Source organism: Hetaerina americana, unplaced genomic scaffold (genome assembly GCF_022747635.1).
Source record: "Hetaerina americana unplaced genomic scaffold, ioHetAmer1.1.p SCAF_4, whole genome shotgun sequence".
Taxonomy (NCBI): domain Eukaryota; kingdom Metazoa; phylum Arthropoda; class Insecta; order Odonata; family Calopterygidae; genus Hetaerina; species Hetaerina americana.
The window spans coordinates 3,405,311-3,433,057 of NW_027286985.1; the positions used below are offsets into that span (position 1 = coordinate 3,405,311).

The window sequence follows — 27,747 nt, forward strand, 5'->3', positions numbered from 1 at the left end:
TCTACTTAGACTACTCCAAAAGGCTTAAGTCATCAGTGGAGCAATATCTCAAGAGGAGGAGGGGGGGAATGTCATCGTAAGCTGATAAAACTGCTGATGAATGCAAAATCCCTACTCTCAATTAAATTTGAAAATTCTTACAAAGCAAGAAATATAATAGATATATGCACAATTCCATGACTGGTAAGAAACTTGCTCTATTGTTCTTTGCGGCCCAAAAGATTGAGTAATAAGCTTTCAGCATCACAAATTTAAAAAGGGACCGTGATGAAAAAAGGAAAAGTCATAAAACATTGCAATATATTCAAAAAGTATAAATTTAATGACTTTTTATACATTTCTGAAACCACTTCATTTCATTAATATTTATAATATCTCTCTGCCTATACAACTGATTCCTGGGTAAAATGTACAAAATCACTAGCAGTAAAATATTATCTATAAAAATACAGGATGGTAACAGAAATAAAAATGTCAATGCATTAATTAGAACAGTGTTAAATGAAATATATGAATTCTGATGAGGACGTGGAATGCAGATGAATGGCAACTCAAAACTCAGTATTTAAGTTTTAAGTTATTGCTTTACACACACACATACATACATACATATATATATAAGGTCTATTTCCATAATTCAAGGCTAACATTTCATTTTCCATGCCATATGTACACTTCAAAGCTTTACATAGCTGCCAGGCTTACCCCATTTCAGACAGAGTTTGCACCACTGGAGTAGGGCTGAAAGTTTATAAATTCTATATTTATATTCCATAACAGTAGCTCATTAATCAAGAGCAGAAATATTTACAGTTTACAAATGTGCCTTAACTTGACTAAAACACAAAATGGAAGGGGAACACACTGGATATTAGTAGTAGAATAAATGCTTGAGAATGACTTATTACCCCACTAATAATTCTACCCTTCGGAAAAGAAGACACGTGCCTCCAGCACTGCCAATGCAGTTCAAAACGGACTTATCTGAGCAAAAAACAACTGAATACTCAACATATGGCCCACTTAAAATCTCAGGTACCATTTAATGCAATATTGCATAACCATCTGCTATGGAATAAGACATCCAACAACTATCACATTCAAACATATTCTATCTCGATGAACACTCAAGCCGAACACACTACTGCCATAGCTGCTCACAGTCAACAGCAATCTAGAAACAATACACCAATACAATGCTTCCTAACATATCACACAACAATTCTCTAAAATCATCTTGGTAACAGGATCAATCTTCATTACATAAATTGCACATCATTCTAGATACTTTCAAGATTACTTTGGCAGATCCTCGCTAATCCCTTTGGAACTTCACTACTTCTGGCTACACAAATGTTTTACTAATCACACTGAAACAGTTAATGGTAACCTGTATTGTAGTGTACTTGCTGGAATGCTGGAGAAAAATACTTTTGTAAAGCAGCCTTCTTGACCATTTATGTCTCATTCAATAGCTCAAACACTATCAGGTACAGACAGCTTAAACATGAGACGTGCCTGCATCCACCCAAGAGGCTCCACTTTCCAACCACCAAGCTTCCCGAGATTCATTATCACGATCCCACCTGGAGTAAAACTTGGTGCAGTAACTCTCCTGCATCCCTTGAGGCCACTGTCATACTTTCGACCCAGGCTGAGGTGGCCCACAGGCCTCCACTGGCCTGATCCTCGTCGTGGTGACATATGGTCCCCTCCAGTGCCCTGACGACTGTGGTGGCGGTGGTGGTCCTGAGCCCGTACTGCCACTGTGAGCGTGATGAATGAGAGACGATGGAGATGACTGATATGGACCATGCCTACCCTCATGCGGAGGCTGCTGGAGGTGTTGCTGCATCCCCACATTGCTTCCTCGGTGCGAGCTGCCAACTGAATACATCTGAGACTTTGACCCAGAGCTTGACGCTGAGGCTGGCTGGTATATTCGAGGGTGAAGGTAATTCCCACCTGGAAGACAGCATTTTTCCCAAAGTTAGATAAGGTTTCATTCCTAGTCTCATTAGTTAGTCGTACCACTAATAATAGTGGTCATAAAAAATGTTGGTTTGGCAGTATTGTGAATTTATTTTAAACCATATCTTAACATGATATTCGCAAAGGAAGGGAAAAATTTTCCCAGTCGGTCTCCTCCGGAGAAACAACTTTTTGTATGAAATGAAAATTTGAAAAAATTAATGGAAACATTTGTGTTACAGCGAGCATAAACATAGCTGAACAAATGCTTCATTTAATATTTTTTCCAATGTTATCATAAATTAAGTATATGGGAGCAGTTTTACTCACACCTCACTGATAAAAGGGGAAATTGTGGAATGCACACCAAAAAGTACATCTGACAGACAGACACAGACCTGGATAGATTTTGTTTGGGTTGAATTAAGATCAAATGGTCTCTTCTTCCATTTAACCCATTGCCGCGATGCACAGAATGCCAAGATGAAATAATACCCTTATAGAAACGGGTATTTTGATAGATTAGCAGAGCACATGCTATGGCAGCCTAATTTCTTATCTATCCTGACAGCCTTTTCTGCTCTGGCAGATTCTTTACAAATTGACTCTGGCATCTTCTAAGTGAAGGATTCTCATCAGGTATTGCATATTCATAGACTCTTGGGGAAGTTTCTCCAACCTCCTCTTGTATCTACCCAATGTTTTCTACAATCTTCCTACTACATTTGCTCACTTGAATAATTAATGAGCTGCTTTTCCCCCAAACAACCCATCCCTTCACAAATATCACATCCCTCCATACTTTACACATCCCTCTTCTAAGATGCTAATTACACTCATAAAATTACAGTGATATTAAATGGAAGTCCTCTTCCTTTGTACATTCACATGGCATTCCATCTAAATTCAGTCGATTTCATAGATCACAAAATCTCAATTCCCTATCATAGGGTGTTACAGTCCGCATTTCACAGTCACATGGCATCTTCTTGCCAAATGTACATTTCTGTATCCCCACATTAATGAATCAGAGAGTGCCAATAGCTTTCTACAGCACTTCATGTCGATAAAGAGACTCATTGCTAAAAGGCTCTCATGACCAAGAATACTGCATATACCACAAAACTGAATACAATATGTTGTGCTGATGACACAAATTCATTATAGCAAGCATGAGATACTGCAAGAATCAAATCCGATGAAGTAAAGTTAAGTGAAAAGTGTTAGTAACAGTAGACTTGCGTTAAAAAGCATTAACATGCAAGTTATGATACAAAGTTATTTTGGTAATATTGTCATTATGAGTACAATTTTTCTTTTTGCCAGTCTGGCCACATAACTCCAGTTTGTACACGTTAAAAGAAAACTCTAACTCAGTAAATACATCAACTGTAAAGGGCAAAAGAACTTTGAATCTGCATGTTCAAAAGCCAAAATGTGTAATGCCTCATTCAATAGAGGAAAAATATCTGGTATGCTTAAATATGTTATGTGCCTACAATCACCCAAGATGTGCCTTCATAAACATTCCAATCACCAAGCTTCCCCAGGTTCATTATTATGATCCCATTTGGAATAAAAATAACGCTGAAACATCTTGCCAATGGAGGAGCATCTAATACCTCTCTTTCTCAACTTATAACCTCTTGAACCTGAAGTTTCATTGCCAGCTGGCTTCTACCATATTAGATAAAACCTCCCATTTCTTTCGTACATTGTGTATCTTGAATCCAACTCCTTTCCCTAATCAGCACTTTCTATCCTTGTTTCTACTGAATACTCTCATTTCTTCTGAATATTCATATTCCAGATTCCAGCTGAATGCTTACATAGGCACCCACCTCATGTATTTGGCTAACCTAATGACTGCAGTAGATGATCCATTTCATCCTTGAATTGAAATTCCCTCGGGGCTCAAGACACAATATCTTTGTCCAAGTCTCCCTGTTCTCTCAGCACCAAAGACAACGTATTTTCCTAACATATTTTGCATCACAGCTGTGAAAAAATGGATTGCTTATATTTCCCTATGCCAGAATAGACTAACTTTTATGACTTCAAAGCATCAAAGAAGTTTTTTTAAATCAATCTAGCTATGGAGAATTGTATAGAATAGATTTTGAAGCAATTGCAATCACTGGATGAAGCATAAATATGTCAATGGCTAGGCAGTCAGACTTTTAGATTGAGAGACATTATTTTGCAAAATCATTGGATTGGAAGCTGTCTCGGTTGGAGGCTGTGAGTGTTAATTGCAGCACGTTAAGAGAAATTATGAGAGGTTTTTTGACCACGTTATTGGTCCGTAAGTACATAACTCTTATACATACCACCTATCCTTCCAACGCTGCCGGCCACGCCACCTAGCCTCTTGGGAAGAGATCCTGATCCACCCTCAACCATCCCCCTATGGCCAGGGGGTGGCTGCTGCCAGGCCACCCCTATTTGCCTCACGCTCTCGTCAGCCACCTGTCGCCTCGCTGGCAGCTGGTGGTGAGGGTGGCCATGGTTGTGGTGGTGCAGGTGAGGTGGCCCGAGGCCACCTCCTGCTGAAGCTCCTTGAAGGACACTCTCGTACTCGTAGAAGTTGGACACAGGGCGAGCATGGTGGAAGGGGGAGTCACGATTGTCCCTCCGTTGAGAGTGGTAATGCTGCTGGCGTCGACTACAGGAACACATTTAAAATAATTAGCCTCAAGGACTACCAAAACAAATCACTTAATGCACAACAATAATATCATATGTTAATGATTGATTTCTGCCAATGCGCTCATGGCTAACAGGGTGTATATTTCAAGCTAGACTTCTACTGCAGAGTTCTACAAAGATGGTCCTCCTATGGTCACCACACTCCTGAGTTCATTAACAGGTAGATCCAGAATCAATTGCCCAAGGAATACTGGGCACAGACATATTTTGTCCAGGATAAGATGCCGGACAATTTTGCTGCTGCATTAAGAGTCAGTGATTCAGTGAAATGCATACACTGTTTTGGAACATCATCTACTATATGTTTGTACATTATATACGCTACATATATCATCATACATGTTCCTCTATTATTGTCAGTCACCTACAAAAATAATAATACTTTTCACCAAGTTAGATTATTTTCATTACTTTGGATTGCAAGAGCAACAATGCCCGCCACCCCTGAATCCACAACTAGACAACCCCTTGGGCTGTATTCCAAATTTCAAGAAAAAATAAAATGACCATACCCTTTAAACCGACTACCGGGACACATTTTCCACTTCACATAAAAGTAAACACCCATCAGATCAGATGCGACAAAAATATTCTTCAGAAGTTGAAGTTTCATTTCCAGCATAACTGCCCAGGCAACCCCTCCCAATAACCCACACCAAAATTTAAATTACATATTATTTCATAGACAATCAACAATGAAGTACACATGCATAGTACAAACACAAGGACCAGAAGCATCCACTACGCCCAAGGACTAAAAACAAAAAAGGAAGCCCCTATCATTTCCAAAGGCACCCACTTAAGATAGTAAGAAGACCACAGATAATTGCTTCACACCAAATCTCCACACAAATCTACATTTATAAAAGTTGCAGCAAGTAATTTTACCTTGAACTGTATTATACACAAAAAAATAAGCTGTGATCAACATTAGTTGAACATATAAAAACACAGCTAACTCACCAACATTTTCATTCACATATTGTCCTGTGATAATACCCTAGAGTACATAAACACAGCTGATATTAACAAGTTTCATTTTAAAATTTGGTCCATGGCCATACATTTAGGACAAAAAGAAATACAAATGGAAATACATGTTGCTAACAGTGTTCAATCCATACCTTTCTTCCTCAACTTTTAACCTCTGATGTTGAACCTGCAGTCTCATTTGCAATATCTGTTGCTCAGTGAGCTGTTCTTTGCGTTTGCTTGTGTTGCAAGAAAAAGAAGAAGATAGTTAGTGCAACATAAACTCTTTAACAAGAAATATAGAAGGAGAATTTATAAGGGTAAGATGACTGAAGAAATGTCACATGAGTTTGGAAACAAAGAAGGTTTGAAAAAAACCTTTGTCGATTCTCGTTTGAACTCTCAATTACTTAGAAAATGAGAACAGGATTAACACTAAACAAGATTGTGGGCATTTATAAACGAGAAAATTTGAGAAAAGAAAAACTTTTTCATTATAACTATCAACAGAAGATTCTTAAACTTTTTAATAGGAAGTTACCAGGGCCACATTTAACAAAGTGTAGCAGGAAGTAATGTATTAGCTAAATTCTTAGAAGTTATGGCTGATAGGCAAAATGGTGTAATGAAGTTTTCACCAAACATTTTCTTTTTTGAACCTTATTAAAAAGTCTGGTGTTTTAGTTCAGTTATTAAATAATGTCTCCATTATAACTGCCCGAGGAGATTTCTAAGGAATGAGTGATGCTCAAATTATGATACATTTATTCATTTCATAACTCATCACTCATTCATTCATTTCCATTGCAAATGAATTTTTTTAATGGATACTAAAACTGTTGGCGCCAAAACTTTAATGAGCAAATTTTATTTGCCAAAAAAATACTTTTGCATGATGAGTATTTAAAGAGAAATGGAATGAATTGACACTCATTTAATTGGACCTATTTACTCAACTTCATTAGAAATTTTTCAAAAATTTGTACCGTAAGATGTGAAATGCCTACACTGATGGCTATAATATCCTGAGAAGTCATAAGAATCGGCTGTATTGTGATTATTAAATCACCATGAGTAATAATGAGAATTAGATGCAGCAAGTGATTTTGTACAGATCATTAGCTCCTCATTGAGTTGCAATTCAAGCTTCCAATATAATTATGAAACTAACATGGAATTAGGCTATTTCAAAGTTACAAAAAAATATTTATACTCTATTTGAAACTGGTGACATTTCTTCATGGTGCAATGCAAAGTGTTAGTAAAGAGAAACAGTGCCATTGAAAATAATGCAATCAAAATTGTACCAAATACCAAGAGATCCACAAATACATACTTTTTCCTAATTACTATGTTATATACAAAAAATTAACCTATTACCAATCAGAAAGAGATTTTTCACTCAAAGACACATTTAATTTGGCATTTAAAACATTAAAACCAGGCCACATTTAAAAGGTCTAAAAGAATTCTAATACATGGAATCATAGAATGGGGTACACTTAAATACCAATTCGATCCAACATCTGTGAGGATAATATTACATTCTCAAAACATATTCATGCTAACTATAAGTCAGAATAGCCAAAACCAGATTGCTTATGGTTTCCACTTTCACTATTATTTAAGAGCAACTTCTATTTTCTAATTGATAAATTGTAAATGTCGTACAGTATATTATCTTTAATCTATTCGCTCTCTAATTGGTACCGTCTTATGGCTTGTCTGACTGGTCTGGGTTTCCCCAGAATAAAAATAAAAGTGCCAATAGCAATAATGCATATAATTCATTTTATGTTAAATCTTCTTGTGTGACCACAAGAAAAGAAAAAAAGATCTGAAGAAATATGCTGACTGAAAAAAGTGATGCTTCCTGCTTTAATTTCAGCTCAGAAATGAGATCAGCACATGCAGAAGATGCACATTCTGGCCAAGATTTCATGTTCTAATTGAATATAAACTTGAGTTATGACAAGACTGTGGTGCTTTGGCTTCCCAAACACCAAATATAAAATTTTATGGGACAGAGAAAATAATATTCAACAATAATTTTGTCCAATAACGCCCTTAATTTTTTCATTATACTCCCACCTTTCACAGTATAAATATCAACAAGAGCATACACAATGGCTATATGCATTAATTAAAAATAGCAATTTTCCACAAAAATAAAATTTAATGCGACCGGTTTCAATGTTATTACATCATCATCAGGTCGGGTCGGGACCTGATGATGATGTAGTAACATTGAAACCGGTCGCATTAAATTTTATTTTTGTGGAAAATTGCTATTTTTAATTAATCATGATATTCCACCATATCACGCCTGAAATGTCTCTTTTTATTGACTATATGCATATTTTCATTGCATTTATGGCCTCGTCAAAATAAATTGAAAATATTATCAGATGAACTGACATTTCACTAGCAAACAAATCCAGCGATGGCTATTTAAAAAATCTAATATATATCACATATTAGATTCTCACTGTGCCATTTTGGAGAAACTCTCCTCTTTTCCCGCAAAATTCAAAACAAAACTATTAAATTTTTAATACATTCCAACCCAATTTAATGAAACTAGTAATGAACTGTACTTCTCATCACATAAAAAACACCATTATTAGGCAAAAATCTCCTAAATATAGATGTACCTTTTATTAATGTACTACATATAACAAAAATACATTAAATTAGATCTACAGTAAATGACCTTCTTAATGACACATTTACGGTGCAAATTATGGTTGGGAATTATAGTACATATGAATAAATATGTAATAGATGGACAAAGGAAAATAATTTACTTCCTCCTCACACATTTCATGCACCATGCAGGAAAGGGAATAACAGATTTCTAAGACAAATATGCAGGGGAAAAGCATGCCCAAATCCACAAAAGTAACTTACTTTACTCTTAAGATTACTGGATAACTTCTAAAAATTAACATGCAAGCATTCCTCAAATTATAATCTAATTTCACATGATATCATCAACATCATGGTCTTATCTCATATAATTTACCTAAATTTGAAATAAACTGCAAAATTGGCACAATTGGTGCCAATGAGAAGACAGAATGTATTAACTATTATACACTACTGTTCACTTAATTGTACCAGTAATTCATCAAATTAAGTAAATTACTGCTACAGGCTCCAAATTAAAAATATCATGTAATTTGAAACTTAAATATTTTCATCCTAATTAAAAGCATATGACTTTGCATGCTTTTTAGTTCAGCTACACTAAAATTCATCTACAGTGAAATTTGAAGCCATGACCTGCACCCACAGGGTGTGTCTGTAGAGTGGTGGATTACTGATTGGAAGCCTCAGTTTTGATTGCACTTTAGGAATCCTCAGCCTTATCCAAGCTGCACATTTTTTTCACTTTTCAAATACTCTAATCACCCAAACCTGTACGAGTAGTTAGACCACTCAGCTGTCCTTCTGTTGTTAATATTTGTATGCAAATTATGATACAAATATTAATATGAATTGAGCCATCACAACCTTCAAAACCATTGTTCTCCGAGAAGTTCAATCTTTTTTCGGGAACTAGTCATACCTAGTAATGATGCATAAATTGTAAGGTATATTAGTCAAAGGCAGAAGGCCTCACATCTGAGTAGGGTTGATACTCCATTGTTTCCTAGAACCATCCTTAAATCCAGAGGCAATATTCCATCTTTGAAAGCAAGTCTTATAGGAATAATATTGTTTAATATAACAATCTTATAGGACCTATAACATGAGAAAAATGCGGGATGACATACTCCTTGCTACATGATATCTTATGCCAGGAATTGGTACTTCAAGCCAAATTATCACAAATAAGTGCGTGCTCTCTTTCAAAAATAGTTTTGCAATCAATTTTAAATCATCATATTTTATCTTTCATTTTTCTGCTATCAATGAGAAGAGGTAGAGCTCATACTTGCTCCAAACATTGGATATGACATCTTTCTATTTATTTCTTTGGAATACAAGCTGCTGAGCATCAGTTATCAGTAACATTCTTTTTACATGTATTAGTACAGGTCTAGTATGTGATTCAAGTTAAGGTGCTATCTACTTTCACTCATATCCCATCTGATATTACTTCACTGTAATTATTTATTTAACAATTTTATTGGAGTGAAATTGAGACTTTATTGTCGCTTCTTCCACCTTACTCCTACATATTACATTAAAGAAACATACAAAAACCAAAGCCCTAATTGGAGGAAAACCCACCTGGGTGGGAATTGAACCCATGACCTCTGGGTTGACAGGCAAGACGTTATCTTGCTGCCATAATTGCTGAATAAGCAAGACAAAATATTTCCTTCATTGGTGATAAAGAATTTTCTTCAATAATAAATGGAGATCAAACACAAATCTATTTTTCGATGAAACAATGCTTAAAATTTAATGACAGAAATGACTTCAAAATAAAGTGTTTTCGACCTATGATACTAAATAATGGCTTCAAATTTCACTGCAGAGGTTGTATGATTTATCCATACAAATAAGCACACTTGTATGGAGACTGCTCTCAACTTTGAGCATCACACAATATTTCAAATTCAGCAACATCAATATAATAGTTTTTCACTCGTAAATTTCTCTACTTAACGCTGAGTTCAGAAATATGCCTCACTTGAAGCACTGAGAATTAATGAAAATGCATTTTGGCACATCAATTTCTTAATAACGCCAAATCATTCAATGTAAAATATTAAGAGATAAAAAATAGTGCCAAATGAATACATATTTCTTGGACACAATCTTCCTGTATTATCACAGTTGATTTCCCAGATCAACTAACAGCAGAATGAATTCCTCAATTGAACAACCTCGGGCCCTTTTCACTGTAGCAAAAGTCATTGAAAAGTCTTGATGTTTGCATAAATCAAGTATCAAAAAGCTATAGTTTTGCATTTGCAATAGTTTTCGGGTGACTCGCAAACTTACTTTTACTTTCAATAGGCCCCTGATACGTCAGCAGATCTTATTTTCTGCAAAAGGGCCAATACATCTGACCTACTCACCTCAAATGCTGCTGAATTTCTTCATAATTTACATAGTGGGAAAACTGGGCGGGGTCGGAGGGAGTTCCGAGTCGACTTCCTGGCCTGCTCCCACCTTCATCCCTCCCGTCGCACATTGCTTCACTGCCACGGACCCCACTGCTGCCGTCAACCACTCGCACCACATTGCCACCACTCACACGCCCTCCTCCGTAGTGGCCACCATCATAACTGGAGCCACCTTCGCCTCCATGCATCACTTGAGGCTGCGGGAGCCGGCTTCGAAGCCTGTCATGAGCAGCAAAGCCAGCGGCATCCGCGTGGTGGTCCAAACTCTGCAAAATAAGCACAGTTCCATTGAATTCTCACTGCTTTATTTTCATTTCAAGCCCATGCAGCATTGCTTTCACATGACCTCATCTCAAATGTGTCACTAAGGCACAAGAGCAGACAGTCTGGCAAGTTTTAAAAGGAGCACAGTGCTTGCAATACTGCAGATATTAGTCACATAAATGTCTCAAAGCTTTCATTCCCTAAATTAGAATGGGAACACCAGAGGAGGAAAGGTATGGCAGAGGCTGAAACTTAAAAAAATGTACATTAGGAACTCTCAGCCCAATCAAAGGCTTCACAGATCAAACACTCCGTTTTATGGGTAGCTTGGAACAAGAATGAAAAATTCCTCTCGTGAATGAACATCCTAAGACTCTACACCAGTGGTACAGAATGTAAAATCTCAAAGTTTAATTCAGCATATAATGCCATGCTTATATTTTTTGTGTGGCTCCTCAGAATATTTCAACCATCCTTCGTCTCCTTTCTTCCATACACCACCACCTTTAATGGGCATTATTTATCCCCTGAATATATGCATACACGTTTCGTGGTGCATTTTCATGTGGTAGTGATGTTTCACATTCTTGCTTGTTTTGTCCTGGCTTCCGTGTTGTAGGATGGCTTTCGTGCTGCATCATGGGGTGCAGTTTTTTAGTTGTTTTGTGGTACATGTGTTTGCATGAGTATTGGATGAAGGGATTTTTGCATGAGTGTGTGCGCTGCTGTGGGTGTAATTTTCCGTGTTGTTTTTTTGCATGTGGTATTTTTCCTTTTTTACATTTGGTGACCTAACACTCCCCGCCACACGCCCTTGCGGCGACTTGCGGGGTTTATGTAGATGTAGATGTACACAACTGAGATAATTTGCACAGCTATTCTGCAGATGTTAATATCATTTGAAAAATGGAGACTTCATAGAAAGGTGACCCTGAGATTTTAATGATGAAATATTATTTTATTGAGATTTTTCAATTGAAAAATTTCAGACTGCTTCACCAGGGATTGCCCCCAGTAATGCGTCATAAATCATAATGGTACAATTGGATTGAGAACTGTATTGGTGCACCCTAGCATGTCCTAACTTTTGAGTTCAGTAGTATTCATTAATCCTGAATTCTCAAACTGAGAATCGTACACTACTTTTGCAATCACTAGAATAAAAACCAGAAAGCTCTGCTCCAGTAAACATTGAACTTAAGTAACATTGAACTCACTTGACGAATTGCTTCTTCATATCTCTCTTCTCTGTCGTCCATTGGGTATTGCCCTCTTCGCTCTGCGTGCCGCCTTTGGTGCTGGGCACGCAACTGCTGGATCCTCTCGGCTCTTGAACTGCCACCTTCGATACCCATCTCTCTTTCACCACCGGGCATCATTCCTTGATTCCCTGGATGCTGTGGTCCTTGCTGATGCTGCATGTGGTGGTAAGGTTCCGGTTGGTCATTTCCATTGAGACGACCAGCATCCATGTCATTGTTCTGCTGATTTTACCAAAAATTTAAAAATCACTCAATTGATTAAGATCATGCTATTCTATTTACACTTGAATGAATTCGTGGGACAAAAAAATTGATTTTCTTTAAACAAGATTCACCACACACTGAGCTGAGCATACCACTATGAAAGGTTAGAAATAATTATGTAGAACACACTACATGACAATAGCCTCTTAGGATTTAAAAGTGAATACACACTTTGTATTTAAAGAATACCATTCGGACAAAATAATAAAATAAATTATATCTTCAGTATAATACTGTTTAACAAGCCTTAAGGAGTAGGTAAGGGGAATCTGCTGAACGATCTGAGGATAGGATCTGGTTAATCCAGGAGAGAAAATAGACACTGCCTTGGTGAAGTATACACCAAAAAAGTTTGTAATTAAAGCCCTTAAAAAACTGTACATATCATGAGTTTATCCATTGATTAAACATTGGTTCTTCAGCAAACAACATTTTTTTCTCCTAAAAAGTGATTTTTTAATTGCTTCCGTGGGTCACTTTTATTTGTAGAAGAGTATATGCCCTATTATATTGAAATTATAAACTATGAAACTGCATGCTAAGACAAGGAAATCAATGAGTGAGAAATAATATACCTTAATTTTTTTGGGCTCACTTGAATAATTGCATAAGTTGATGTAAAAACTAGTAATGATTAACTAGCCAGCTGAAGTGTTTTTGGACCACAAGAATAGTAAAACCATAAACACAGTAATCAACCTGAAGAGTTGTATTAAGAGGAAGAGGAAGTATTAATACATGAATACCCAAGAGTTAAGGGAATAATGGGACGGATTCTTTTGACTAATACGTAGTATTTATATGGATGAAATCTGACAAAAATAATAAATGCATACATGCATATTTTATTATATATATTACATATTATATATATTTATAACCATAAAAACCATAAACACATTAATCAACCCGAAGGTCGGTTTGGTAGGTGATGGTAGAGTTCACCCAGTACTAAGCCCTATTCGGCGTGTGAAATTCACACATCAGGGTAGGGGGGCCAGCTCCTTTCCCTGTGCCGGTTATTGTTTCCCAGGAAGACCTGGTACCTGAAAAATCACTTTAGCTTGGGTGGAGCTGCAGGTGCCCAGAGTGCCATGCCCGGGAATCGAACCCAGGACCCTCTGGTCAGCAGTCCAACACTCTACCCACTGGACTACCGCGACCCACATACAAGAATAGAATTTCACTCTGTATATCCTGAAATGATCTAACCCAAAGTGAGCAGTTATGATAATGTTAAAAAAAAAGCACATCCTATTACTGGAGACCATGCAAGGAGTACAACATTATTTAGAACAAAGTCATCAACTTAATAAGGTCAATTCAATCATATGATTATTATTTCCAATTATGCAAGCATTTCTAAATGCATAAAAAATGTTAGATATTAATTGGCTAAAAATGTATGTAAAAATACAATGCAAGTTTACCATTCACCCAACTTTCTGAATTATTTTCATAGAGTAAATTATAGTTCTTTTCTAGTTCCATCCACTTGTAGATGGAGGGGCAGAGAAAAACCACTGGTAAAAATCTGTGTACCCAAAAAGAAAAAACCTGACTGAAGAACTGGTGTAAGGCATGAACACAAACTTTGAAATTTTTAGAACTAGCATGGAGCATAGAGTTACAGGAAGCAGCACAGGAAGGAGGAGGGACATGGAGAGAACATTTTCAGTGAATTCCAAGATTCAACACAGATAATGTAAAGATGGAATTGAGCTTCTTAGTGGTATTTTTAGATTGACTACATGAAAAACCTTTTCTTTAGCCATGAAGGGTTTTAAACACCAAGGAATAAGAAAAAGGAAGGTGAAATATTAAACTTGGTGAGGTGATTTATGGGGAAAGTTCCATCTTTCACCAGTGATCAAACAAACATTCCAAATTGTAAGGCATTCACAAAATGAACTTACCCTCTACACCTCCACATACACACGGGAATTTCCCAAATTGATTCAAAAGTAAATTAATCTTGTTGCCACGGATTGAATTCAGTCCATGAATATAATAGGAATGGGCATCACAAAGAGAGCATGCTCACAAGGTGTGATGAGTTTGCATCACATCAAAATACCACAGGCAAATATTTTTCACCTTTCAAAAATCATACGACCGATGATTTTAGTATAAGAGCACTCAGTAACTCATCACGTTAAAAGACACATACCTGCTGCTCCAACCTCTGCCTCTGCATGAGCCTCCTATACTGCTCCTGTATCCTTTGCTGCTCTTCCTGCGCATCCAGCCTTGCCTGCTCCCGCTCCCTGTCTCTGTTGTCTGGGGGCCTTTCGTTCGTCATAGTCGGCACGTCCCTGGGAGGGCCTCCTCCGTTGGCCCTCATCCCTGGCCCACCCGGCACGTCAATGGCATTCTCCATGCTCTCACTCCTCCCCAGGCCCACATTACCTGGCCCACCCACACTGTTCCCTCCTTCAACTTCACGCTCTTCTTTGCCACTGCCAATCTGAGTCGGAACTTCAACAGTTTTCCTATGTTTACCAAACCTTGACCAGTGAAAGAGAAACAGAAATAATTTTGGAGGATTGCATTTTTGACAGCTAAAAAATAATAATGTTTTATTATCTAGAATAAAACTCAAAGGTTCAACATTTAGGCATGCCAAGAGCTACGAACTAACTTTAAGGGAGCTCAAGTCTCTTCCAATAAAAAATCTATGTTGATGAAACATCACAACTAAAAACACATTGCTAGATTAAAACGGAAAAAAAAATTTAATGCACACTAACTTTCTTCCACTATAGCCAATTAGGGTTGCATTAAATTCTTTAATAAATACTGCATAGTCCCAACAATTTCTCAATGATAAGAGCATTAGTTCTCTCCATGTGCTTTGGTAACTTTCAAAGCACATCGCACAAAATTATTTTGAGCTCTTCTGGCACAGAGCGGAGTAAGAAACAATACCTGACAGGACATTGCTCCAGGCTAATGATTATGGGCCTATTACTCAAATTCCAGCATTCTGACGATCAAGTAACAGCACAATTGATATCATATATGCCAGTTATGGGAACACAATAGTTCAGGGGGTAGAATATTAGAATACTAACCAGAGAGACCAAGCTTAAACCCTGGGAATGCCTCCCGGCACCCTAAGCTTTACCCAAGCAGGGTGATTTTTTTTTGGGTACCAGAACTTTCTTATAAACCACAAGAAAAGAAGACAGTTCCCCTACTTTGATGCACAAATGTCACAAGCTGTTGGACTTGGCATTGAGTGAGCTCAATCCCCAACTATCAAACTAATTTTTAGGTTGCTAACTGTGTTTTTCTCATACCAGCTACATAAATATTAAATTGACTTCATTAAAATGAAAATACAAATTAAAATTCAGCAGTAAATCAAAAATTTTAAGATGTTTGCATACCTAAACATTGATCCAATTCCTTTGAGAAGTCCACCACTGCCAGCAGATGAGGATGTCTTTTTGGAATGCTTCCCTCCAATGCCTTTTTTGGAGATCCCTTCAGCACCCAATGAAGATTGCCTAGTGCCACCACGAGTGAGATATGGCCCACCAGGAACATTGCCCCCGTCTGCACGATGGCCCGTCATGCCTCCTCTGTCTGAGCCCACCCTGTTCATCCCTAACGTGCCACCACCATCATGGTCTTCCTCAGCCACTGGTCGAAACAAGAAGCGCAGGATGCTAAAGTCAATACCTGTCTCGCGTTCACACAGGGGGCAAAATTGGGTCCAGGTTGGGGTTTTCATGAGGCAATGGGTGCGACATTTTATTCATTTTTAAACAAAGGAAGACAGTGGGATGGAATTGTGAGGACGTAGAGAGAAATTGTGAGATAGTATTTTGTTGATAGATAGCAAATTGTTGTACAAGTGGACAGTGAGTGGCAAATGTGAGCCATACAAAATTTTTATCATCAACAATGGTGCAAATGTTTAAAAATTAACATGATTAATGCAATAAAAAAGCATGAATTAATTATGATCATAAGAGGTTTGATAAAAATGAATATTTTCCATGCATAAAATAATTTCATGTAAACCATAAGTAATTTCATTGCACAATTTCAATTTTTTTCCAATTATTTTTAGGTCATCACAATGCATGCCAATATCAAAGGTAAAAAAATAACATATATATTGTCATGATTATATTTTGGGCCAAGCGATGTAAAAAATAGAAGTACAGTGTAAAACATAAATTATAGAAATCAACATCATTAAATTATATTGAAAACAAGAAACATGCAATTTGATGCAATAGGAAAAACATAAGCCATTCATATGCATTGCCATTCATCATATGCAAATGAAATGCATTTAGGTTTTTTGCCAATGCAGAGAAAAATTAATGCAAACAAGTTTCAAAGCATTACAACATTTCACCAGTTTGTCAAATGTGATATCAGGAGGGGTAAGGAATGGGTTAGAAAAAGAGAAGAGGAAACAGAGTAAAATATTAGTTTTCTAATTACAGTTGAAGAATTACTTACTAGTACCGTAATTACAAATAGGCTACAAATTTCAATTACATAAGAGAAAATGAATTACATCCCGACAAAAGAGTATAATCTCCTCATTAAGACAAGAAGTTGGGAGTCTGAAAGTAAATTTGTTGACTTTTCTGTCAAATTTTACAGAAGTATGCATATAATTCCTTTCATATATTTATTCGTAGTAATTAACTATTACACTTGAGGTGGAGTTTTAGATTAAATTTAGCATACTTCTAAGACATGAGAAAAAAAATGTAATGGGGATAAAGGGCATTGTTATGCAAAAGAACATCCAAATGGCATTGGTTAAGTGGAATCAATTACTGAATAGTTTCGAAGGGGAAGAATTAATTTTCATAATCTAGGCATGCACTAATGCTATCACGTACATGTCTCCATTCGGCTACGAAACTCAGCAAGGCCTAATGGAGCCTCATAACTCCGATCAACAGCAGCTCTGAAGCTTTCATTACATCCTCTTCCCCTCACAACTACTCGAGATGATCCGCTGCCCCCAGCACTAATAGTTCCAACTCCATGGTGATGGTAACTATAGGGATTTTCAGGATCCTCCTGCATTTGGATCTATAAAATAAGTAAATTACATAAGGATCAAATAATACACTTTTGGAAGCAACCTATGAACACTTTCTGAGGGTATTGCTATGCGTTTCAATTTCTCAATGATGGGAAATGATTTGACATCACATATTTTTCATGTAGCTTTTTTATATTTTTATGGTATTTATGGAGAGTATGAATATAAAGTTTAATACTGCACACACAAGTCCCTTATACAATTTTAAAAACAAAATAAATAATCTGGGATTGAGAGATTAAGTTAGGTCCTGACACAGTATTTTCAGTCCAACAACAAACACTGTGTTCACATTTAACTACAAGGATAAAAATGGCATTTGAGGTGAATGTGTCTTCAGTGCATAAAATGAGTGAATTTTCACTTTTGAAAAATATATGAAAATAGAAATGTTACTTGAATTACACATTGCATAAACTAAATTGTAACACAAATTATTAGAACCCATGTTATTATCAAAATTGACATACTTCTTGAACCATTGTTTGCAAGGATTCTAAACTGGATGACTTCTTCATTCCTAATGAGGGTCCAAGGTCATGCTTCCTAAGTTCATTCCCTGCAAATTATGAAGAAAGAACAGCATAAATATCAACCTTTTCAAATAAATTATTCTTTTAAACAGCACACTTATATAAATATTGTAGTTGCTAAATAAACATAATGCATGGGTTAAAATCGTATTATTCATGAATCATTCCTTGATTTGCATAGGCACAGTTGAGTTCAAAATAATAAATGTGAAATCTTATTCTGAGACTGTATAGCACAAGCATTAGCATTTTGTTTTATTTCATTTTATTAAAAAAAGTCGTTTCTCCAAAAGAAACCAACTGGGAAAATTTTCCTTTCCTTGAGCACATTAATTCAAGTCCATTGCCAAATTTTCTAATGTAAGCTTCCTTACCCCAGTTATTAAAGCTACCCATTATTTTTACCATTTTTTAAGTGCGATGACAAACACCAGAACTCACTAATTTCAACTTGACGATGCACCACAAAGGCAACAACTATGAAAAAGCATAAACGAATATTTTACCATCTCTTTACAGATTTCATTGTTTTACACAACTTCAAAATGACCAACAACCACTAATATACATTAACCTAATAGTAAAAAATCATTTCATGTGATTGAAATCTATTATCAATGCCTTGGATTCAAAAAGTGATGAAGTTTTTATTCTAATGCAACTATTGTTAATTGATGATTCATAATGTGCCTTTTAATAATTAAGTGCAATGAAAAACAAACATTATTTGAACTGTTAAGAGACGCATATAAAAATAATTGAAAACTTATTGTCCATAAGGTAAATGTGATATGAAATGTAGGTAACAGACACCACTTCTTTAGCATAGGAATTTTTAATGCCCCATAAGCATAGCTGTCATATGCATACCTCAACATTATTTAATTTTTGTGCATTAAACTGGTTAAGCATTGCAAGTAGTGCACTAATTTAAAATTATAAAAATTAAATATGAATAGGATAACCAGACAATACTATAAAAACACCCTTAATATACATAAAAGAGTATTATTTCCAACTAGCTGCATTGTGAAGGGGAGTGCAGAAGTACATTATGTACCACCTTAAATTAAGTAAGAATTTTAAATATAAATTAAGGTTTTATATTTAGAAAAAATAGATTAATGCCTTGAAGGAGGGTCCAATCTTAATGTTCTAGTGAAAGGCAGCATTATATGTCTCTAAATCAGTATCTATGGTTAACTATGGGGTGCCAACTGCTGAGGTATTAGCATCCTTCTAATCAGACAATGGCAGGGGATAGGAGGATAAAAGTGCCCTATCATAGAGAGGAATGGGGACATTCCATGAGCTTAGCTAGATTAGACCTATTAAGCTATTTAATGACCCCGCCCATCCAAACTTTACTTGGATGTAGGTCATGATCCAAAAAATCAAATTAGAGAAAGAGAAAGTACCCATCTTAATATATTATTACCAATCCTACTACAGAAGAAAACTCCTGTTCCGACATAGCATTGATACCAGTCCTTCCTGGATGGCATCAGGAGTTTTACTTGAAATTTTCCAATGTTCTATTATGCATACTAATTGGATTGAAGTGGATACAATTCTACATTCAAATTGTTTTAGCTAACTAAATTAAAAATTATAATTTTCAGGAACTCACAGTAGCAAAAGCAAAATTTTGTCTATAATTGTAGTTAACCATCAAAAATCAACTGCATATAAAGCTGAATTAAATGCATTCAGATTAAGAAAAAAAGTAATTCTTCATTATTGTATTGTAACCATATATTTATAATGTATTCATAATGGAAGAATATCTGTTTTCTATATGAATAAAAGCAAATTTTTTCCTTGCCCATTAGATGATTAGATAAATCTTGTTATAAGTGTTAAATAGGTTGCTTCAGTTACAAAGTTTGCATTCTTCCTCATGAATAGCTTCCTCTATTGTGTTCTTTTTCAAAAAACTTATTATAAATCTCAGTATAACAAACCCCCTTGGAATAAAACTGCCAAATGCCCATTCTTTACAACAGTTAAAAATGCATCAAATATCAGCACTTATGCAGTACATCCCTCCTCCTTCACTCTCTTCACCATGCTTAGCAAATTTTCTGTTCAACTAATGGGAGAGCATTCCTAATCCTCTTTGCAATGCTTGTGGCTTTATTTATTGCAGTCAATGACCCTGATAGAATTTCTCCAATGGGGAATCTTCTCTCCATGACCTTCATCATTCTGAGTAGGTCAAGGACAAACCCCAGCATTAAATATTATGATGGACTTCAATAAAATTATTATAGGCACCTATATCAACACGGATACATCTAGAAAAGGTGTATGCATTGAGTGACTACAACCAAGAGCAATAGTTAACGTGGTTGATATTGAAAAATCAAATTAATGAGGGAAAATAGCTTATATGAGGTTTTTGTGCAGAATGAAATGTTAATAATTACCCAATTACAGAATTTATAAGACCACAGTGATAGCTCAAAACATGTTTCATAGAACTCTATATTTGGGAAATTTAAATAACTATATCATAAAAATGATATAGTTATTTAAAGTGATAGTATATAGTTATTTGATATGATTGGCAGACATTTTTTTAATGAGTGGTCAAGTCGATTGTAATTTTCTGTCAATCTAAGTTTGAAAGGTATTTTTCAATTCCCATTAGGTAGTATGCCAGGGGGCAGAGCCTCAGACTGAGGAGAAATGGCCAAATGGAGACATTTATAATTCAAAAATGTATAGCTTAAGATACAAATCACCTAATCATTGTATCTGGAGAACTAAAACTTACTATTATAACAATTATTATTGTTAATGTGGCCATAATGTATGGATGAATGTGCAGGGGACAGGTGGAATTGGCATGCAGTGAACTTCTTGAGGAGAATTTCATATCTCTAGTAATAACTACATAAAACCACCAGGATTTCAAAATAATTCTTAAAATTATTAATTGCTATGCAATTTTAAGTTTTTTAATTTTAATAACACTTATCTGCTTTGAGATACTTGTACACTTTTAATAAATGGTTATGAGAAAAACTGTAGAAAGAAATATTTTCTAATTTACACTTCTTTTACTCTTCTGAAATAAAAGCGCTTTGTTTGATGTGAATTGCCTATCTGACAACATATCTCAACAATTGAGAGTGGTAATGAGGACAGCTTTTTTATGAAATTAACTATAATTTTTGATATTTTAATTAGAAACAAAGCCACTCCGTAAAGCATTATGATTCCACATTATATATAGTATATTTTATCAGCAGTGCCAGACAGATTCTGCCCGAATGTGGCAAAAATTTCAACATTCACAGGCTTTGTGGCAGCAATGGCAATATTTTGACATTAATGAAATTTGGCATGAAAATCCCAACCAGCACCAAAAGTATAAAATACATTTTACCAATGTGTATTAATAATGCATTTTTGTCTCATATTTCGTGCATTACACGTAGATTGTCCGTTAGGACATTTGCAGTGTCTCAAGCAGTCTCATAATAGACAATATGCATGTTAGGTGGAACTTCAGAAATGCATTAAATATACTTTGTCAGGGTATATTTATACATTCATTTTCTTCCACATTTCATCAGGTTTTTTTCAGGGAGCAAGGAGAATATTGCACTCAATTATCTGGTGAGGATATTTTTTTAATTCTGTAATTTAGCAAACATTTTTCCATCTCAAATGAAAACTAAATTTGTCACAAAATAATTGAAATGATCCATCCCCTCTCTTAATATGCCTGTGTTTGAACCCTAAAAATGCTCACCTTTATAGCTAGAGAAATTTATTCTAAAGATAATTTTTAATCTTTCCCATTCATAGCAATAGAATCACCTAGTTAAACGTAGCATTGCAGCACTTACGCCTATGAGAGATTATGAAAGTTTTCTTTCACTTTTATAAAGGAGTCTATATTTCCTTTAAATTTATTCTAAATCAGCCTCTTAGTTTTTTAGGTGTATTATGTATTTTCACAAATGCCATTTTATACTGAGATCAATTCAATATACTACACCAATAGATATGAGCTCCAAGATAAAAATATGTTATTCCTTACACTCACTATATTCTGTGCACTTGCAGATCATTGCAGAGTAAATGTGGGATGGAGACACCAATACTAAACTCCCTTGGAGTTGTTTTCTGCACACAAAGATTTATTCGATTTCTGAACAAAATACATGTGTGTAATATACATGATTTACAAGCATGTAATTTGTGAGCAGAAATCTAATTAACTCACTATTCATTTAAATTTGAGACCAATGCACTTTTATTTGAATTTTAGTCACTCTGGTGCAGTCTGGGATTTTATCACCCCAAATAACAACTTGTTCACCCATCGGGACTTGAAAATTTGAAATCAGTTAAAATTGATATGCTGTACATTTTATGAGCCATGCACATATGGATTTACGAAGTAGATTCCAAAGTCATATTTCACACCATCCTTATTTCTTTAAATAATACCTAGATAAATTAAGCTCTTAACAAGTGATGATTACATATAAGCAAATATCATCCGCCATGACCCACTCAGTAAATAAATTGCAACATATATTGAATCTAATTATACAGTCAATGCTGAATATAAATCTAAACATGCCCAGAGGTAAATACAATTATGCTTATTTTCTGTCTCTTCAATGATAATACACATTATCCATCTTAAAAGAGCCTGTTATGCACGTGTAAAATAGACTTTAGAGTCAATGAAAATCAGATGCATTGTAAATGCAGTGCATTATTTGAGCAGTGATTCAGGCAATTTATGAGAAGTTATTAGCTTGAAGATGAAAACAAAACTCGAGAAAAATTCCAAATCGCCATGTCAATGATGGTGATTCTAGAAATAGAATCACCATCATTGTCGATATTGTCACTGTTGATTGTCATTTATTGATAAGACAAACAATCATTCACATATTATGTCATCTATAGGAATGCCTTTTATCATATCAAACTACCTCATCATAATAAACACCTACTCAAATACATCTTTTGGAAGAGAAAGTTTTCATAAATAGAGCCATTTAACATCCCTTAAACTATGATATCCACATAATGTCAACATAAGATTTAACTATGAAAAGAAAAAAGCTGAGAATGAATTGGATAAAACGTGCACCATCTGGATATGACAAATACAAAATTAATTCTTATGCTTTCAACTAACCACCATGCCAGTCCATCTTCAAGTGACTTTTTGTGCAGAGACATGCATTCTACCAATGGGTTATAAAGCAATATTTCTCACATGCAAAGAATGCAATTAATGCTGTCATACAAACCAGATTAACCAGCACTTCCCTCACTTAAAAAAAAAACTAAATTTTTACAGTTAAAAATGTACAAAATCCCTTTACATTTTTTAGACTACCATCAATTTTCTAAAAGCTGAAACAGCAGATCATACAAATCTTTGAAAATTGCTAAAATTAATTGTAGACCATCCTCTTTATGGCAGTTATGCCAATAATTAGCCCAAATTATCTTTTCCACAAAAACAGCGTAGAATGCCAGCTCCTGTTTTGAAATGCTACACAGGAGCCACAACATACCATCTGATTCTGCATGTGACCTAGTCAGGCTGATGATTGACTCGGCTGAGTTGGCTCTTGCCATTCCGACTCCTTGGTCTCTTGGAATAAAATGATCTCTTCTCTGGTACCCGTGCATCCCTAATACACACACAGAAATCGATACCTCCGAATGTTAAAAAAAAGAATAAAAATGCACAAGATATGATGTGATGGAAACTTAAAAAAGAGAGTCATGCATATGTTAGGACTCATTTCACATTCTGTTTGCACAGAGTTAGTTTGAAGAGATTACAAAGAGGAAGGATTAACAAAACACAAACATAAAATAGCACAAATATTGACATGGTCATTACCTTCGGCACAGTCTCTTTGTGTCTCTTTCTCAGCTCTCTTGAGGTCATTCATCTGCTGTTGCTGCATTTGCATCTGACGTTGGCGCTCCCTCTCCTCCCTGCAAGAAAGAATCATGTATTTGAATCAGCTTAGGTTATTATAGAGTATTTTTCAAAGCCTGAATGATTACATCAGTACGAGGTTTAATTCTGCACAGATAAGAAACATGAACATCAGGGAACACGTTTGCATTTCAAGTGACAGTAAACATGTCCAAAGCTAACACCTTTATCATTACATGGCAGTACATTTTCTTCCCAAGTGTCATATACCTACATAGTTTATGTAGATTTTGTGAAACCACTGAGTGCTCATCAGCTCTCGGGGAAACTACAAATGCTGCCACATTACATCAAGTGACAAACAGTTAAAGAGTTTCCCCAAAACTTCTGTCATTAAAACAGAAAACTTTCTGAGCATGACACTTTAAAAATTTACTTTTATTTAATTTAATTTAATCAGTTTCATACAGTCAATGCAAAATGTGCTCACGGTAGGTCATTTGCATCAGAATAAAGATTTACCTCAGGCGTTTGTTCCTCTGATAAGTGTCAGTGTTCTTTGCATCCAACGTGGCATGCCTCTTTTCAGACATGCTTTGCCTTCCAAAAGCATCCCTTGAAAATCCAGCAGCATCAGCTTCTTCCAAAGAAGTCCTTAATAGCATAAAGGAAGTACTGTTAAGGGATAATGGTTTAATGATACACTCCATATTAGATGCAACAATATGTGCGGTGGAGTGCACTGAATTTTTTGAGAGGTTTGCCAAATTTTTGTAAGGCTAAATTAGCAAATTTCAAATAGGCAGTATAGTAGGCAGAAAAAGTTTTGAGTAAATAATTGACTGGTATCATCATAAAGATAGAAATAATTTCACTAAAATCATTAGAAAACAATTTATACCATTTGGGCCAAAAACAATTGATCTATAGGTATTCTTGATCAAAATAAACCTTAAAAAATTGTTTTCAATTCCTTCGCAATTGCTTCAATAATATTGCATTGATTAAAGGAGACAAAATTTGTATTGATATAGATTATTGAAAATACAACTATCAGTTATTAAGTCACTGATGTAACTTAGCTTAACCATTAATTAGTGAGTTTAAAATACGTGATTAAATGAAAATTATGTAAATACTTAAAAGTATTTGAAAAACTGATAGAATTCTTTCAAATAGTAAAAGAAAACATTTTTCAGGTGATTGATAAAACACAAAATTCTTTTGCAATGAGAATGCTTTTATAAAATCAATATCAGTAAAAATTCACAGGTCTCAATTAAATTTTAAAGGTTGGAGGACAGTGAACCATCACCAAGAATAATAATTGTTGCATGCAATCTACAAGTATAGTCTTATAATTAAAATAACCATTTAGGAAAAGAGATATAAGTATAGTTACTCTTCTACAAAAATGGTAATACCCACTGGCTTTCATACGTGATGTCTGATCCATTTGGGCCACTTGCATGCTGTTGGTCACCAAGCCTTTTTGTTGGTAATTCTTGTCTGCATGTGAGTGAATTTGATTGAAATATTATAAGTGTTTGTGAGTAGATACTACAAAGATAAATACTAATTGCATAGAGGAAACCTTGCGACACAAGAAGAAATTGAGAAACTGATACAAATATGCATACCAATGGTAGAAATGTCACTTACATGTTTATATTTAATCATCTTTCAATTCCTGTTGCTTTAGAAAGTATCCAATCAAGACTATCCAAATGAATACACACAGCACGTTCTAATTGTCATGAAAAAATAAAAACTACTATGAAAAATTCTTAAGCGCACAAAAAGGAATGTAGTACCATAGTGGTAGTATTTAGGGGAGGCGACCGACAGCTAAGGTCATTTGCACCATAGGGCATGGACAGGAAAGGATGAAGGGTGGAGAGAAACCCGGCGTCGGCATTAGCCTACTCTTTACTAAAGGCACCAAGGGGTTTGCAGCTTAACATCCCATCCAATGGACGGCGTACTCACTCAAAATGCCCTCCACAAAGCGCCTCAAGTAGGGATCAAGATACATCTGAAAAATATTCAACACTGCCGGGATTTGAACCCGAGCCCTCTGGGTGCAAAGCCAGTACGATAGCTACCGCACCAATTCCGATCCCCTAGTTCCATATCCTACAGTTTTACCCAAAAGCTTAATAATAAATATTTATACGTTTATCAATTTTAATGATTCAGAACTTAATAAAGCATTTAATAAAGATGATACTGCACTTGAAATTAAAATGCACAAAATTACTACTAGTGCTTCCTACTTCACAACTGTAATAATTAGCTACAGGTACATCATTTAATCTCATTTAATTCTGATTCTGCTTGCCATGTTTTTAATAGTTAATGAAGTACTTAAATCTCATTGTTGTACCTAAAACATCGATACAAATGTTTCACTGATTCCTTGAATTTTTGTACATATATATATGTACATATATATAAATATAAATACTCTGGTACATCATAGTTTCGTTCATTTATTTATGAATAATGCAGAGGCATTCATCTTCCACATTATGTTTGCCTATGAAGACGAACATGGGAGAACAAAATAAAGCTACGATAAAATGTAAGAGTTCACTTTTAAAAACGAATCAGGAATTATGCCTCAATAATCTGCAAAATGCATATTAGCAAATTAAGCATTAAACAGTGAAGGTCAATACAAGGTTCAATCAATGGGGTCCCAAGCATACTTTGATTATTGTTGATTTATATGTTTTTCCAAGCAGGCCTACCTGAGATAGAAACCACAGGAAAAGTTTTCCAGATGGATAGTGCAAATCCAAAACCTTAAATGGGGTTGCTCAGACATTTACTAAACACCTTGAAGATTTGACCTTCCTCCACAATTCCTCCTCAATCTCAGTCCCATCGTCTCACTTTATGCATTCCTCATCTTTAAGCATTGTGATGGGTATGAGTCATCATGTTGAAAAGAACACCCTACACCAAGCAGTTTCTGAGTGCTCACCACCAATTTTCCAATTTATTGTTTCTAATGACATTCCAATAATGTTTCTATGACAGTAATGTTCTGATAGGAGAGTTCTAATGGGATGGAAGTCAGGTGGTGGGCTGATGCAGAGATACTGGGAAACCTTCCCATGCTATCATCAATGATATCATATCTTTTGAGACCTGTGGCTATAATCTTCCCAAATTTCAATATTTTCACTCCCAAAAACACCCATTCCCCAATTTCCTCCACACCTCACTACTTTACGTCCAAACTCTTGCGCATTTGTGTTCACTAAATAATGGCAGGCCACTGTTTAATATGTACATTTGAATAAAAGAAAAAAAACACTACATGGGAACACATTATAGACAGATAAGACTTGACTGGGCAATCAAACAGTGAACTGGCAAGCAGTAAATCAAAATGACATGAACAAGGGAATGCTGGAACATTTTAATAAATTTAGAAGTTGAAATAGAGAGACGGTATATCCAAAGTGAATGCAGGTTGTCCTAAATTTACATCATGATTACTTCAAGAACAGTCTCAACTGGAATTGGTTCACATGGAAATCATGAATACTTAAACTGGACCTTCCATGCATTAAATAATTAAAATGAGTCATTTAATGCTATTGTTTTTAAAGACATCAATCATCAGCAATTGCAAATCACAAAAAAGGAAGGACTTATC

At 35.4% G+C, this 27,747-nt stretch overlaps 1 protein-coding gene across 1 annotated transcript in view; it reads right to left on the minus strand.

The window, feature by feature from the left end:
* Positions 1–301: 301 nt before the first annotated feature.
* baz (par-3 family cell polarity regulator) overlaps positions 302–27,747 on the minus strand; it is a 482,958-nt gene continuing 455,512 nt past the window's right edge. The window contains exons 20-32 of the mRNA XM_071590062.1: positions 25,506–25,586; positions 24,600–24,731; positions 24,036–24,133; positions 23,701–23,820; positions 18,080–18,168; positions 17,401–17,596; positions 15,919–16,174; positions 14,697–15,033; positions 12,218–12,484; positions 10,689–11,002; positions 5,805–5,891; positions 4,302–4,636; positions 302–1,965 (exon numbers count right to left, since the gene is read on the minus strand). Coding sequence (XP_071446163.1) covers positions 1,637–1,965; positions 4,302–4,636; positions 5,805–5,891; positions 10,689–11,002; positions 12,218–12,484; positions 14,697–15,033; positions 15,919–16,174; positions 17,401–17,596; positions 18,080–18,168; positions 23,701–23,820; positions 24,036–24,133; positions 24,600–24,731; positions 25,506–25,586 — 2,641 coding nt within the window. The 3' untranslated portion in view covers positions 302–1,636. The remainder of the gene's footprint in view (positions 1,966–4,301; positions 4,637–5,804; positions 5,892–10,688; positions 11,003–12,217; positions 12,485–14,696; positions 15,034–15,918; positions 16,175–17,400; positions 17,597–18,079; positions 18,169–23,700; positions 23,821–24,035; positions 24,134–24,599; positions 24,732–25,505; positions 25,587–27,747) is intronic.